At 47.7% G+C, this 12,696-nt stretch overlaps 1 protein-coding gene across 1 annotated transcript in view; it reads left to right on the top strand.

Moving 5' to 3' along the window:
- The first annotated feature begins 4,908 nt into the window (after positions 1 to 4,908).
- The window catches only part of CUNH2orf71 (chromosome unknown C2orf71 homolog), an 8,072-nt gene continuing 284 nt past the window's right edge, over positions 4,909 to 12,696 (top strand). Inside the window, exon 1 of the mRNA XM_006910436.1 lies at positions 4,909 to 8,600. Within this exon, the coding sequence (XP_006910498.1) occupies positions 4,909 to 8,600 (3,692 nt within the window). The remainder of the gene's footprint in view (positions 8,601 to 12,696) is intronic.

Raw genomic sequence — 12,696 nt, 5'->3', positions numbered from 1 at the left:
CAAGGTCAACCTCGACAATCATAAATCACATTGATAGTATGTACTCTTGATATGATACAATAAAAATGGTACATTACCTCTGTGATCTTCCTTTCAAAAACCCATAACCCCAATCTAATCATGAGAAACACATCAGACAAATCCCAACGGAGGGACATCCTACAACATGACCAGCACATCTCAAAACTGTCAAGGTCATCGAAAGCAAGGCAAGTCTGAGAAACTGTCATAGCCAAGAAGAGCCTAAGGAGTTATGACAACTAAATGTAATGTGTTACTATGAACAGGATCCTGAAACAGAAAAAAATGACATTAGATAAAAACTAAGGAAATCTGAATAAATAATTGACTCCAGTTAATTATGTATTTATATTGGTTTATTAATTGTATCAAATGTATCACACTAATGTAAGATGTTAATAATAGAGGAAACTATGTAGGTGATGAGCAACTCTGGATGAATTGCTTTAAGGTATATAACGATAGCCAGATTTATTTTTTAATGATGATTAATGATTCTCCTCAGCAAAGCAGGGGAGATAAAGTAGTGAAATATATGTAAAGTGCCTAACACAGTGACTGGAACAAAAATACTAGCTCCCACTTCCTGCCAGCTCACTACAGTAGCTGCTTGCTTGTTGCCTGTTCATTTCACATCTGGACCAGGGAATTGTATTGCAAGGAGCATCCCTTCGGATCTGACCAGGGATGCCCTAGGCCTCGGATAATGGGAAATTCTTCTCAGCTTTTGTGGTTGGGGAGAGCTCACTGGTGAAGCTGATAGAACTTGAGAGATAAGACAATTTTTTCACGTTGCTTAAATAACTCTAGCTTTGGCTCAGAGTTGATGCCCCATTAGACCCATCTTTGCCTGATCAATTAGTTCAGGGCCACATGAAAAAAAAGGGGCGTGGAATTTATTTAACATGCTAAAGGGAAAGGATGAGCCCTTAATAAACTAACGTTTACTCTAAAGTTATGCTTTGGATGTCATAGTTTGACCTGTGGTATATTCAGACTTTTTTTTTCTTTTTTCTTTTTTTTTTTTTAGAGATCTTTTGAATGTGGAGCCTAATTTTTCTTTCCTTGAGTATGAACTGTACCTAGTGACTGACCTCTAAAGAACAGAATGGAAAAAAAATAAAGGTGTATGGCTTCTAAGATTAGGACAGAATGGCCTCCTCCTTGCTCTGTCTTAGACTGCTCACTCTGGGAGAATCCAACTGCCATGTTGTGAGGACACTCAAGCAGCCCTGTGGACAGGTCCATGTGATGAGGAACTGAGGCCTCCCAGCAAAGAATCAAGGACTTCTGTCAACCGTCATGTGAATGAACTACCTTGGAAGCGAATCAGCCAGCCCCAGGCAAGCCATCGGATGACTGCAACCCTGGCTCACATCTTGACTGCAACTTCCCGAGAGACCCTGAGCCAGGACCACCCAGTGAGCTGCTCCCAAATCCTTAACCCACAGCAAACATGTCTCATGATGAGATAATGTCTGCTGTTTTAATCTGCTAAATTTGGGGGTAATTTGTTATATAACAATAAACAATAATACAGCGACCCTTTTCCAAGACCCAGAGCCTTAGAGCTAGGACTCTCCTAGGCACAAAGTAAAGCATACAACACTGCATTTAAGTTAAAGGGGAGTGTGTGTGTGTGTGTGTGTGTGTGTGTGTGTGTGTGTGTGTGTGTTGTGTGTGTGTGTGTAACATACATAAAGTGCACAACTTAAGTGACAACTCAAGGAATTTTTACCTATATATACACATATCCATGTAACCACTACCCAGGTCAAGATATAGAACATTTCCATTATCCTAAGAAAATCCTCGTGCCCATATCCAGTTAGTAACTCTTCCCAGAGGTGGCCACTTTTCTGAGATCTATAACTAGAGATTAGTCTGGCACAGTCTTGGACTTCATATAAGTGGAATCGTTCAGTATGTGCTCTTTTATGTCTACCTGTTTTCACTCAGCATAATAATTTTTAAATTTATTTTGTTACACGTTTCAATAATTTGTTCCTTTTATTGCTGGGAAGTATTCCATTGTACAATTGTGCCAAATTTACTTATTTTCCTGTTGACAGACATTTGAATTATTTCCAGTTTGAGGCTATTATAATATGAATATTCTTGTACCAGTCCCTCTTGTGGACCTACAGAGTCAGTTCTCTTGGGTAAATTCTTAGGAATGGAATTGATGGATCACGAGATGTGTATATGTTTAACTGTCAAACCATTTTCCAAAGCAGTTCGGTCAATTTACATTCCCACTCAAAGTAATTCCTTTTTTTTTTTTTTTTTTTCATTTGAGGCAGCCCTAGTTTAAAAGGATGTCAGTTGAAATAAGTAATGTGAAAAAATCATTAATGTCCCCATATGTTTTTTTTTTTTTTTGTTTTTGTTTTTTTTTTTTTTTTTTTTTTTTTTTTTTTTTTTTTTTTTTTTTTTTTTTAATTCCTTTTTTTTTTTTTTTTTCATTTGAGGCAGCCCTAGTTTAAAAGGAAAGAAAAAATAAAGTTAGTCATAATGAAAAATGAGTGGCAGTGTATAAAGAGCTTTCTAAATTATTTGGCAGAGCCAAGAAAAACAGTCTACAAGGCACAGAGCTATCTGACAGCTGAACTTCTGGGAGAATATTTTTGTTTTGATCATTGGTTTGGAAATAATTTTAGCCACTTAGATCAAAGATTTTCATAAAGATGATTCCAGCAGGGGCCCAAGTCCCCAGAGAAGAATTTACATAAAGAACCCTTCATTCTATTAAATGGAAGAGAAAAGAATCTTCACTCACCATGCTCTTGTTTACGGGGCCAGCCCAGCGCTGTGACAAATGAAACAACTTCTTGATGCTTAACACAGCTCGCCCCCAGGCGAGTCAGCGTTGTGTTTCCCATGAGTTCTGCTTCAAATAAACAAATCTGAGAACTTTATTAATGATGCACTCTGGGGCGTAGGGCTGTGATAGGCATCAGGCTTCTTGCACAGCCCCAGTAGCCAGTCTCCAGCTTGCTCACAGCAAACGAGGTATCTCTAAGTCCTTTCTGGTTCTGAAACCACTCCGACACCCACGGTGTCATTTTTGCTAGTTATATGGGGTTCAGTAAGAGAAAAATGAAAACTATAAAGCCAAAATATCAACTCCAATCTCAACAACTTCTGGAGATTCTCAAAGGTATATTTTTTCTATTAGGCAACTCAAAAATGGTCAATAAGCTATACGTCCAAAAATAGGAAAACGGTTAAATGAAAGCTCCTCTTCCCCCTGCAGTTAGTGGGAATTGTGTGTTTAAGAGCAGAGAACTGACACAATGAGGCCTTAGGAATGAGGCACTGAGCAGAGGGCCATTCTGCACAGACAGAATGGCAAAAACCCTGGATCCAGAGGCTCCAAGCCCACCAGTAGGCAATTATTTTTAGGCAACTCAGGAAAGGACTAGGGCTTGGTCCTGGAGAAACTAATAAATTTCCTTATGACTTTTATTATTATAAGTGGCCCAGATGCCCGGGGGAAAGGAACAAGAAATTCCTTTTTAATTTTTTTTTCTGAGTACCTACCACTCGCCAGGCACCGTGCCAAGCACTTAAGCATTAATTGACTTAATCCCCACAACAGCCCCATGAAGTAGGTACCATTTACCCCATGTCGAACATGAGCTCTGCCTCAAGGAAGTTAAATAACTTGTGCAAGTTCCCCCAATGGAAAGGAGGAGTTAGGATTTAAACCCTCATCTCTCTTCTCCAAGCGCTTGCTCTGAACTTCACTAACAGCAAAAGAAGATTAAAAGGAGTTTTTAGATGGGCAGCTCTTACCCATACATAGCCTCAGGCAAGAGCAACACCGTCAGACAGAGTAGAAGTTATGCTTGAAAAGGAAAGCACATTTTCCCTTAAGTTCTACTCCTGATGACCAAATGGCTCTCCACTGCCCAGTTTTAGCTTATATTCCTGAGAAAGTTTTAATAAAGTAACCTCTTTCCGTGAGAGCATTGCCTCCCTGAGCTTCTGTGATCCATAGTGACTGGCCTTGAGCTTTATTTATGTGGCAGTGAGTTTTTCTGCTTTCCGCCTCCAAACCAGGGAGATGGCTTCCCTGCTATCTAACTCACTTTTCTTGTTTAAAGGAAAGCCACCTTGCCTTCTTTATTCACTGTCTTATTTAGAGAAGTTCTCCAGCATTAGAGTTGTGGTGTTTTTTCTAAGCCACACAAACAAGAGTATATTGCTTCTATTACCATCTATTGAGTGTTAGGGGGGGTCTTCTTGATCATAGCAGGTTAAAGCACACTTGGCTGGTTTGCCCTTATTATACAGTGAAGGTCATCTCTCTGCCAGGATCCATAAGCGGTGAGCCCTTGCTTCTTTCCCACAAACGTGTCTCTTCCAGAGCCTTTTGCAATTATGGCTCATTTCTCTAGGTTTCATACGGCAGGCATCTGAACAGAATTAAAAGCATAAGCACGTGCAAAAATAATCCGCTTCCCAAGATAGTAAATGCTGAGAAGTTCTATATTAGAACACACTGTGAGTGCTGACTGGCTAGGGCATGATTAACCTAATAGGCTTAAAGTGCCACTTGCCATCCACATCTGTCAGGACACAAGCAAAACGCAGGCCCCTAATCCACGAGACTGAGGTCTTGTACAACTGCCCTGCTGCTCACAGACAGCAGATGCTTCAAAACTTAGAACAACAGGACGACAGGCTCTGCTACCTCTACATGGTGGGGCCGGGGAAGTGAAGAAAGCTATTTCCAAGTTGAAAACATGACACCACGGACTTCAAAGGATTCTCCTTGGAAATCTCCTGGATGGACTAGTAAGACTGCCTTTTGTTCCTATTTCAAATAGGATTCTCTGGAAATTATGAAGTTTGCAGGCGAGAGATGACTAAGCTGAAATCATGGGGTGTACACCTTCTCACAGCGACATTGTTAACAGCGTGGCTAAGAGTGGCATCCAGTTTTTTAAAAAGCCCAAAGCGATTCTGCCAGAAGGTCAGAGAAGCAGTGAAAGACATTCCATCCCTTTGCTGGTTCAAGGCTCCACCTGCTATGACTCTGGGGGGTGCTTGTCCCAGGAGCAGAGGCCAGCAGAGGCACAGCCAGGTCCCAAATGGACCCAAACCATGACTAAAGGTCCCTGTCAGCTCACAAAAGAGCCCACTGCAGGCAAAAGGAAAGATCTGGAAGGACTGATCACAGAAACCAAAACCACCCCATCTCAGCTGAACAAATCACAAAGCCACATGGCTAAGGACATTCCATTCAAGACACAGAGCTCCTGTGGGTCACAAGGGACAGCCTTTTCTGGGGAAGAAAGTGAAGAAAGTAATACCCAGGAGACCTCCAAATGGGAAAGGAAGCCGAGATGCCACAGGTCAGGCAAACAGGGCCACTGCTGCCAAACCACCCTCCCTGCTCAGGGGTCTGAAGGCAAAGTGGACTTTCCCGAGCCCCTGGTGAAGGCCCACCAGCACGCTTACGCCTATCTGCACTCCTGCCTCTTCAAATTCGAAGCGATTCTGAGCCTCACACATCAGGCCACCCAGACCCAGGAGCTGCTGCAGCCCATGGTCAGCTTCCTGCTGCTGTGCTTTGATGAGGTCAACCAGCTCTTGGGGGAGATCTCCAAGGATGGGGAAGTGCTCCTCCAGGAAGTGAGGGAGGATCTGGCTGGGCCATTGAGGAAAGGAGAGGCTGGGGAGCAGCCAGATCTCCTGCAACAGCTTCTGCAGTACACGGTCAGCAGGCTGCAGGCGCTCAGGGGCACTGTGGCCTCAGTCACTAGCAGCTTCCTGGAGGGCTCCAGCAGCTACCTCCAAGCCACCGCAAGCCACTTGGGAAGTAAGCTGAGCATGAAGAGGGGTATGGATGAACACCTCCTAAGGGCTCTGGGGCAGCTGGAGAGCTTGGCAAGTGGCCACAGTGACATTAGGGTGCAGGGTCTACCCTTGTGCTCCGAGGACAGTGGCATTGGTGCCGACAGTGAGTCCGTGCACCTGGTGGACAAGCTGAGCAAGCAAGCCAGCTGGGACTTAGGGTCGGAGCCTGCAGAATCAAGGCAGGGAATTTCACCCATGGTGGAAGCCAGGCTGTCGGGACATACTTGGCAGCAAAGTCCATTTTGGATGGGTTCAGACAGACCCCAAGACTGCCCACTCTCAAGGCCTCCAATGGCAAAAGTTCAGCCAGCACCACAGGGAGGATCAGGGAGCCCAGGCCCCTGCAGCACGGGCCCAGAAAATACTACCTCCAGGCCTCTGGGGTGGGGCAAGAGCAGTCCATGTGACTCCTTTGGGCCCGAGATCTCAGAGGAAGCACATCTTTCTAAAGGCTCCAGGTGGACGAGTATTCCATCCCTCAGTGAAGGGGAGGACAGCAGCTCGAAGGAAGAGGAAGACGATTTCCAGCCAAGGCCGAGGTCTTCACCTGCTGGCCCGGAAAGCCCATTTCAGCCACACCCCAGAAGGTTTAGGAGCTCCCAGTCCCAGGAAATGATTCTGAAGATGAAGGAAGCAATCAGCGAAAGGATCAAGTTTGTCCCTGTGCCCTCCCAACACCAGGACTGGGCTGAGGAGGAAGAGAGGACAGTGGTCCCACCGAGACCTAGCTCAGTTAGTGGCAGCAGAAGGACCCCCGAGAGGCAGAGGAGGTCCCAGTCAGAGGCATGTCTTAAGGGCCGCATGGAGGAGCCCACCCTCCAGGAGCTGCAGAAGGTCCAGAGAGACCTCGGCCAGCGGCTGGAGGTGTTCTACGCCCTGGGCGCACATCGGCAGGGGCAGAGCCAGGAGCAGGTTCTGCAGCCCAGAGCAGCCTCTCTGAGGCTGCACAACCAGTGCAGGGTCGCCCCGAGCAGCACCATCAGCAAGCTGAAGGCATCCCTCACCAAGAACTTCAGCATTTTGCCAAGTCAGGACAAGAGCATTTTGCAGAAATGCAGTCCCCGCCTTGAGGGTGAACAGCCCTGGCAGGAGAAAGCAGAGGGGCTTCCAAACGCCATCTCGTCAGAGGAGAAGGCCGGCAAGGCTCCCGAGGCCACGGACTGGGACGTCAGAGGCCATCCCACCAGAATGTCCGTCAAGAAACTCATTGAAACTTTCAGTCCCACTGAGGGTCTGAGGACACTGGGGGAGTCCAAGGACTTTGGGCCAAGCCCCTGTCTCAGGAAGTGGGGGGTCCCCATCATGCCTCCCAGATTTCCCATTTATAGGGGGCTTGCTCCTTTGTATCCAAAGCCCCGAATTTCTCCAGCAGCAGGCAGGGGATCTCCCCTGGGGGACCCAGGCTGGAGGCCCTTAGCTACTACCTTTCCCCCTCTGCTGACAGCAGAGGCATCCAAGAGTGAGGATTTCAACAGTGACGTGGAGGAGGACCCAGAGCACCTCCCTCCACCGCCTCTGGAAATCCTGATGGACAAATCATTCACTTCTCTGGAGCCCCCCGAAAGCAGTAAGCCAGCAGGAAGCTGCCCCGGCAGGCCCCACATGCCAGAGCTGGGAGGAGCTGGCCCTGCCCGGAGAACGTGGGCTTCCCCAAAGCTAAGAGCCTCCATGAGCCCCACTGACCTGCTGCCCAGCAGGACCAGTGCCACCTCCACCAGGCCCCACAGCACAGGGCCAGGGAGCAGCAAGAGTGGCTGCGATCCTGGAAAACTGGCCTTGGACCTCAACCACCTGCCAACCAGCAAAAACCCAGAGGTGGAGGGCGGCGGGGCTCAGAGTCAGGCGCGAGCGAACAGGGCCGCCAGCCTCTCCAAGCAGCCCCAGAAAGCAATCCCCTGGCACCATGGCAGCCACACATCTAGACAGAATAGAACCTTGGAACTCAGCATGCCCAGACCAACTCAAGGGACACATTCTCCTGAGACCCCAAAGCAGAGCCCAGAGAGAAACCCCCAACTGGTCAGGAAGGCCTCCCCCACAAGGGCACACTGGGCACCCAGAGCAGACAAGAAGCACCCAGGCCTGCCCTCCTCTCACAAACCTGACCAGCCAGCTGGCCCCTCTGTGCCTGGGTCCCCCAGCCCAACGCTCAGCCCCCTGGCGAGTCCTGCAGCAGTGAAGAAAGGAGCTTCCCCGCCACCCCAGCACGAGCTGCCCAGCCCTCTCCCAGAGAGCCCCCGGGCTCAGCGCAAGGTCTCCAGCTCCCCTACCCAGCACGCAGAAGCAAGTTCGCCTGCCTCTGGCCCCTCCCCATCACCCCCAGTATCCCCGCCTCAGGGCCCCAAGGAGACAGGAGATTCTGAAGACAGTCCGGCAGCCGCAGCCAAAGCATCTGGGAACAAGTGTTCCCTATTTTGCCCAGCTACCTCCTCTCTGTTTGAAGCTAAATCGCCATTCTCAACAGCCCGGCCACGCACCCCATCTCTGCCACATGAAACTGGAGGCCCTCGTGGGAATCCCACAGGATGCTGGAGGAGCAGCTCAGGACCACGACTGAGGGTGGGCTCACAACAAGGAATGGCTCTGTGTGCCCTCAACCCTCAGCCCTTCGTCAGGAGGACAGTTTTTGACCGCCAGCCAGGTGTCCGCCTTCGCCCGTCTGTCCCAGGAGCCACCAGCAATGCTTGTGAACCCCACCTTGGCCAGAGCAGGTAAGGACGGTCCTTGCGCCATGGACCTCAGTTATTGGAATAGAGCTGAAGGGCCCTTAGGATCATCTGAGTCAGTAGCTTTCAAACTGTGCTCCAAGGGAAGAGGCGGTTGGAAAAAGGGGTCTAGGAATGTCCCCCCAAAACCTAGAGGAACTACGCTTTCATCTGTCACTCATTTCAAGTTCCTGAGAAAGATTTTAATTCAAAAGAGATTTAATTGCGTATGTGGGTTGCATCTATCACTTCTTACTATGTTAAAAAAAATTAATATTAAGAAATCTTTGAAATATTTATTAATTTTAAAAAACAAAAATGGCTCTATTATATGTTAACAGAAATAATACATTCTTATGAAATTTAACTATATTTATTTTCCACAACAAAAATATTAGTGCAGAGAGTGGCACCGTCTTATATTTTTGCAAATCTCTTTAGTGCGTCTGGTTTCACAGAAAGACAGCTGGATTCTCAGATCTGCTGCTTTCATCAACCCGTTGTGATGTCACACATCAGGTTGACAGTAACTCCACTCTACATTGGTCAAAGCATGAGTGAAAAGGGCAAATAACATCTTAGTATTATTATGAACATAGTTTCGACCTCGTAGACCCCTTGAAAGTGTTTTAGGGACACCCATGGGACATGCTTTGGGAGTGGCTGGTCCTGGAGGTGTGGAATGTAAATATTTGGTTGCCCCATTCCCCCAATGCCTGCCCCCATTGATCCAACCCAGCCTCATCTCCACCTCTCCCTTCAGAAGTATGGAAAGTAAGAACAAGACTCTTCACGAGCACCAAGCACCAGAATTCAGGTGGAAGGGTTTCCATCCTTGCCTTTGGGCAAACTGAGTTCCAAGTATGCTTTCTCATGAAGCCAACTGACTTGCACGTGTTGGCCCAGCTATATAGACGGGCCTGGGCACGTGGCTGCCATGGGCCAGGAGTCAAAATATAGCCTGCCTGAGCACCGAAAGGACTTGTATGCTCAAGTGGTTATTTTACAGAAAATATGCAGAAATGTGTCTTTTCCAGAATTGTAGCATAGGGAAAAAAACTGTAAATCGGAGGCCTATTAAAGAACTCTTATCACTGAGTCTTGATACCAGATCAGACAAAGCTCGACCAGCACCAGTCCTGGCTGGTGTTTGCATTGTCCACGACTGTGTAAATCAGCCGTTAATTTCTGCCAGTGTGATACGTGTTACAGACTTGACAATCTGTTGAGGCATAAATGGTCATTTTTTTTTTACAAAGAATTCGGCAGTCAATTTTAAATAAAGATGTTATCTTGGGAAAGTTGTGCATTATTATAGTTATATAAACTTCCCCAGCCACTTGAAAGAAATGAAGTATTGATTATTTTTGCAAAAATCTTAATGTAACATTGCTCTTTTCTTAAATCTGAAATGAGCTTCCTACAGCACGGTGCCTTTCATCTGAGAACCTCTATAAATGTTAATGCATTATTCTTCACACTAGCCACTTATTCAGTTATTAGATTTCTAAAACTGTGCCCTTCAGGAGAAGAGCTAGAGAGAACAGGGACAATAAAATGGCATTAATTAAAACCACTAACATTTTAAAACAGCAGGAACAATAATAAAGCAACATAAAATTGTTCAAGAAGAAAATAACGCCCTGTTCTCAGGCTCTCCCTCAGAAGAGCTTAGCCTAAAAGCTTGGTTTATGTCCTGAATCTCAGTATTTGGAGAGATTGGGGGGCTGGGGGAGGACTTGTAGCTTGAAAGAGAGAGGAGGATTCTTAAATAGGAGCTTTCCCAAGGTCACAGGGAAGGTCACATAATGACTCGCACCCATTCCCCTGTCTCCTGGCAAGACCACACCTCTGAGCCACCTCCAACTGTGAAACTGCATATGTGATGAATGTGATGAGAAAATGCTCATTCCCCATCCCCCCACCCCCACCCCCAAACCTGTAAGGTTGATGTCTGGGAGCAGAAGCACACCAGTAAGAACACTGAGCGTTTTCCACTCTGTAGATGACAAGTATTTTTTTTTCTGCATATGGGAAACCATACCAGGGAACTGATAGTGCAACAAGCCAACAAGCCAGTGCCAGAGAAGCAGAAACTGCTCAGAACAGGCCACTTCCCCCAGCACCCATCCACAGCCACACCCATCATATCTTGCGGCAGAGGCCGACTTGCAGCATGAACCGTCCTGCCTCTGGTGTTGACTCCCTTCCGGTTATCCGTGGTAGGCAGGAGCCCCTCTTATAGAAAAAAATGATATTTATATCCTCCAACCTTGGGGCCCAGAGGACTGGGAACGGTCCTTGCAGGCTTACCCAGGAAACTCAGTTCTGAGTGTCGACTGTTATTTACGTGTTGATCCCCCGGCGGAGGTGCCAGCCTCTAGGTCTCAGCATCCTAGAGCACTGTGAGCATTCAAGAAGGGTCTAGATTTTCTCCCCTAAATGCCTTTTTTAGTCCTTGCTGGAACAGGACCACCCAAGCAGGGGCTGTCTGCAGACCCCACCCCCATACCCCAGATCAGGCTACCTGGGCAGGTTGCCTTCCCAAACAGTTCTAGGGTCAGGTGGAAACTACAGCCACAGGGTGGCAACCAGAAAATCGACCTCCTAGCCTGAGCATCACCTAGTTGGGAAACCTGGATGTGAAACCTGGTTGAGGTTGGGAAAGATGCAGTTCTAGGACCAAATCATTTGTCAGACCTCGGGGTCAGCCTCCACTGACAGCGCATGCCATAGCCTTTCCTCTGAGCACGCCCCTTCCATGCCTGCCAGCGTGAGGAGCAGCAAAGGGTCGTGGAGAAAGTGCATCCTGCATATGCCTTTCCCTGTTCCAGGGATACAGGGAGAAGAAGTAAGTCAGGAGGGCGCTGTGGCCTACAAATCACTCTGGGTCCTACAGTGACCTGTGATAGGGCCAGAGGCTGACACGGATGAGACTGGCTCTGAGTACCACACTGGGCCCCTCGCTTCCTGAAAATCGTGTATATATGCCAGTCTCAGTGCTCACCCCTCAACCCCCTTCCTGCCACAGTAGAACTCATGGAATAGTGAAGAACGTGCTGTCACAGGCAGAGAGAATGACCTTCTGGTCTGTGCATGTGGGGAGCTGGGTCCAATCTTGGCCCCGAGGTGACTGATTGAGAGGCTCTGACCCTCAGGTGCCCACCTACCTGGGTTATGAAAGGGTGTTCCTAGGGGTCCTTTCTAGGTGTGAATTCCCATTCATGCCAGAAAGCAGCACCAGAGTGACAGCTTGCTGTCTATTGAGCGCTGATCACATGGTAGTTAACATGCTAAGAGTTTTACATGCTTCATCCAATATTGATGCCTTTGAGTGCCCTATGAGATGGGTACTATTATCTCCATTTTACAAAGAAGTAAACAGAGAGATTAATTAACATGCTACAGGTCACACAGCTGGTAAGTGGAAGTGCCAGGACTTGAACCCAGACAACCAGATTGCAGCCTCCATGCAGTAATGGTATGCCTCGCCTGCCAGCACACAGCCAGTGTGGCTTTCTGAGCTGGTTCCCCTTCTGGGTGATGCTTGTTCCATGCTTGTGACCACCCTTCATTCTGCACACCCAGCACACACTGGGGGTCTCTCCCTGCTCAAAACCCTTCTCACCGTACCACTCAGCAGCAGGGAAGGTCTGTTTTAGCCAAATGCCAGGCCTGGGTCAAGCAGTTTCCATTTTATTCCATTCAGGAAGAGGGTGGAAACTGAGCAAAGCAGGGTTTTTTTTGTTTGTTTGTTTTGTTTTGTTTTTTGCTGTTATTGTTGGTGTTGTTTTTAATTCAACTAGCTGAGCCTAGCCCTTTATTAAATAACAAGCGCTTTAAAAACAAAACAAAATAAAGGCCAGCTCTTAGAACTCCTGAGGGAGCGGCTTTGTTCAGAGCAGCAGGCATCCTGGACGTGAGAGGAAGAACAGGACTCAACCTGTCGGCCGAAATGCCAGGAGCTCGGCTCCCACAGTTCCCAACCACAGCAGGCACGCACGAGGACAGCACCAGCCAGGCAAACTTGATACAGAAAGGCAGGGGTCTGGCACCAGGGGTTCAACAGGTCTGTGGGTAGGACGAGACTGGGAGGGAAAGA

Source organism: Pteropus alecto, unplaced genomic scaffold (genome assembly GCF_000325575.1).
Source record: "Pteropus alecto unplaced genomic scaffold, ASM32557v1 scaffold61, whole genome shotgun sequence".
Classification (NCBI taxonomy): domain Eukaryota; kingdom Metazoa; phylum Chordata; class Mammalia; order Chiroptera; family Pteropodidae; genus Pteropus; species Pteropus alecto.
Note: the sequence above shows the minus strand (reverse complement) of the source record. Positions and strands in the feature narration are given on the sequence as shown.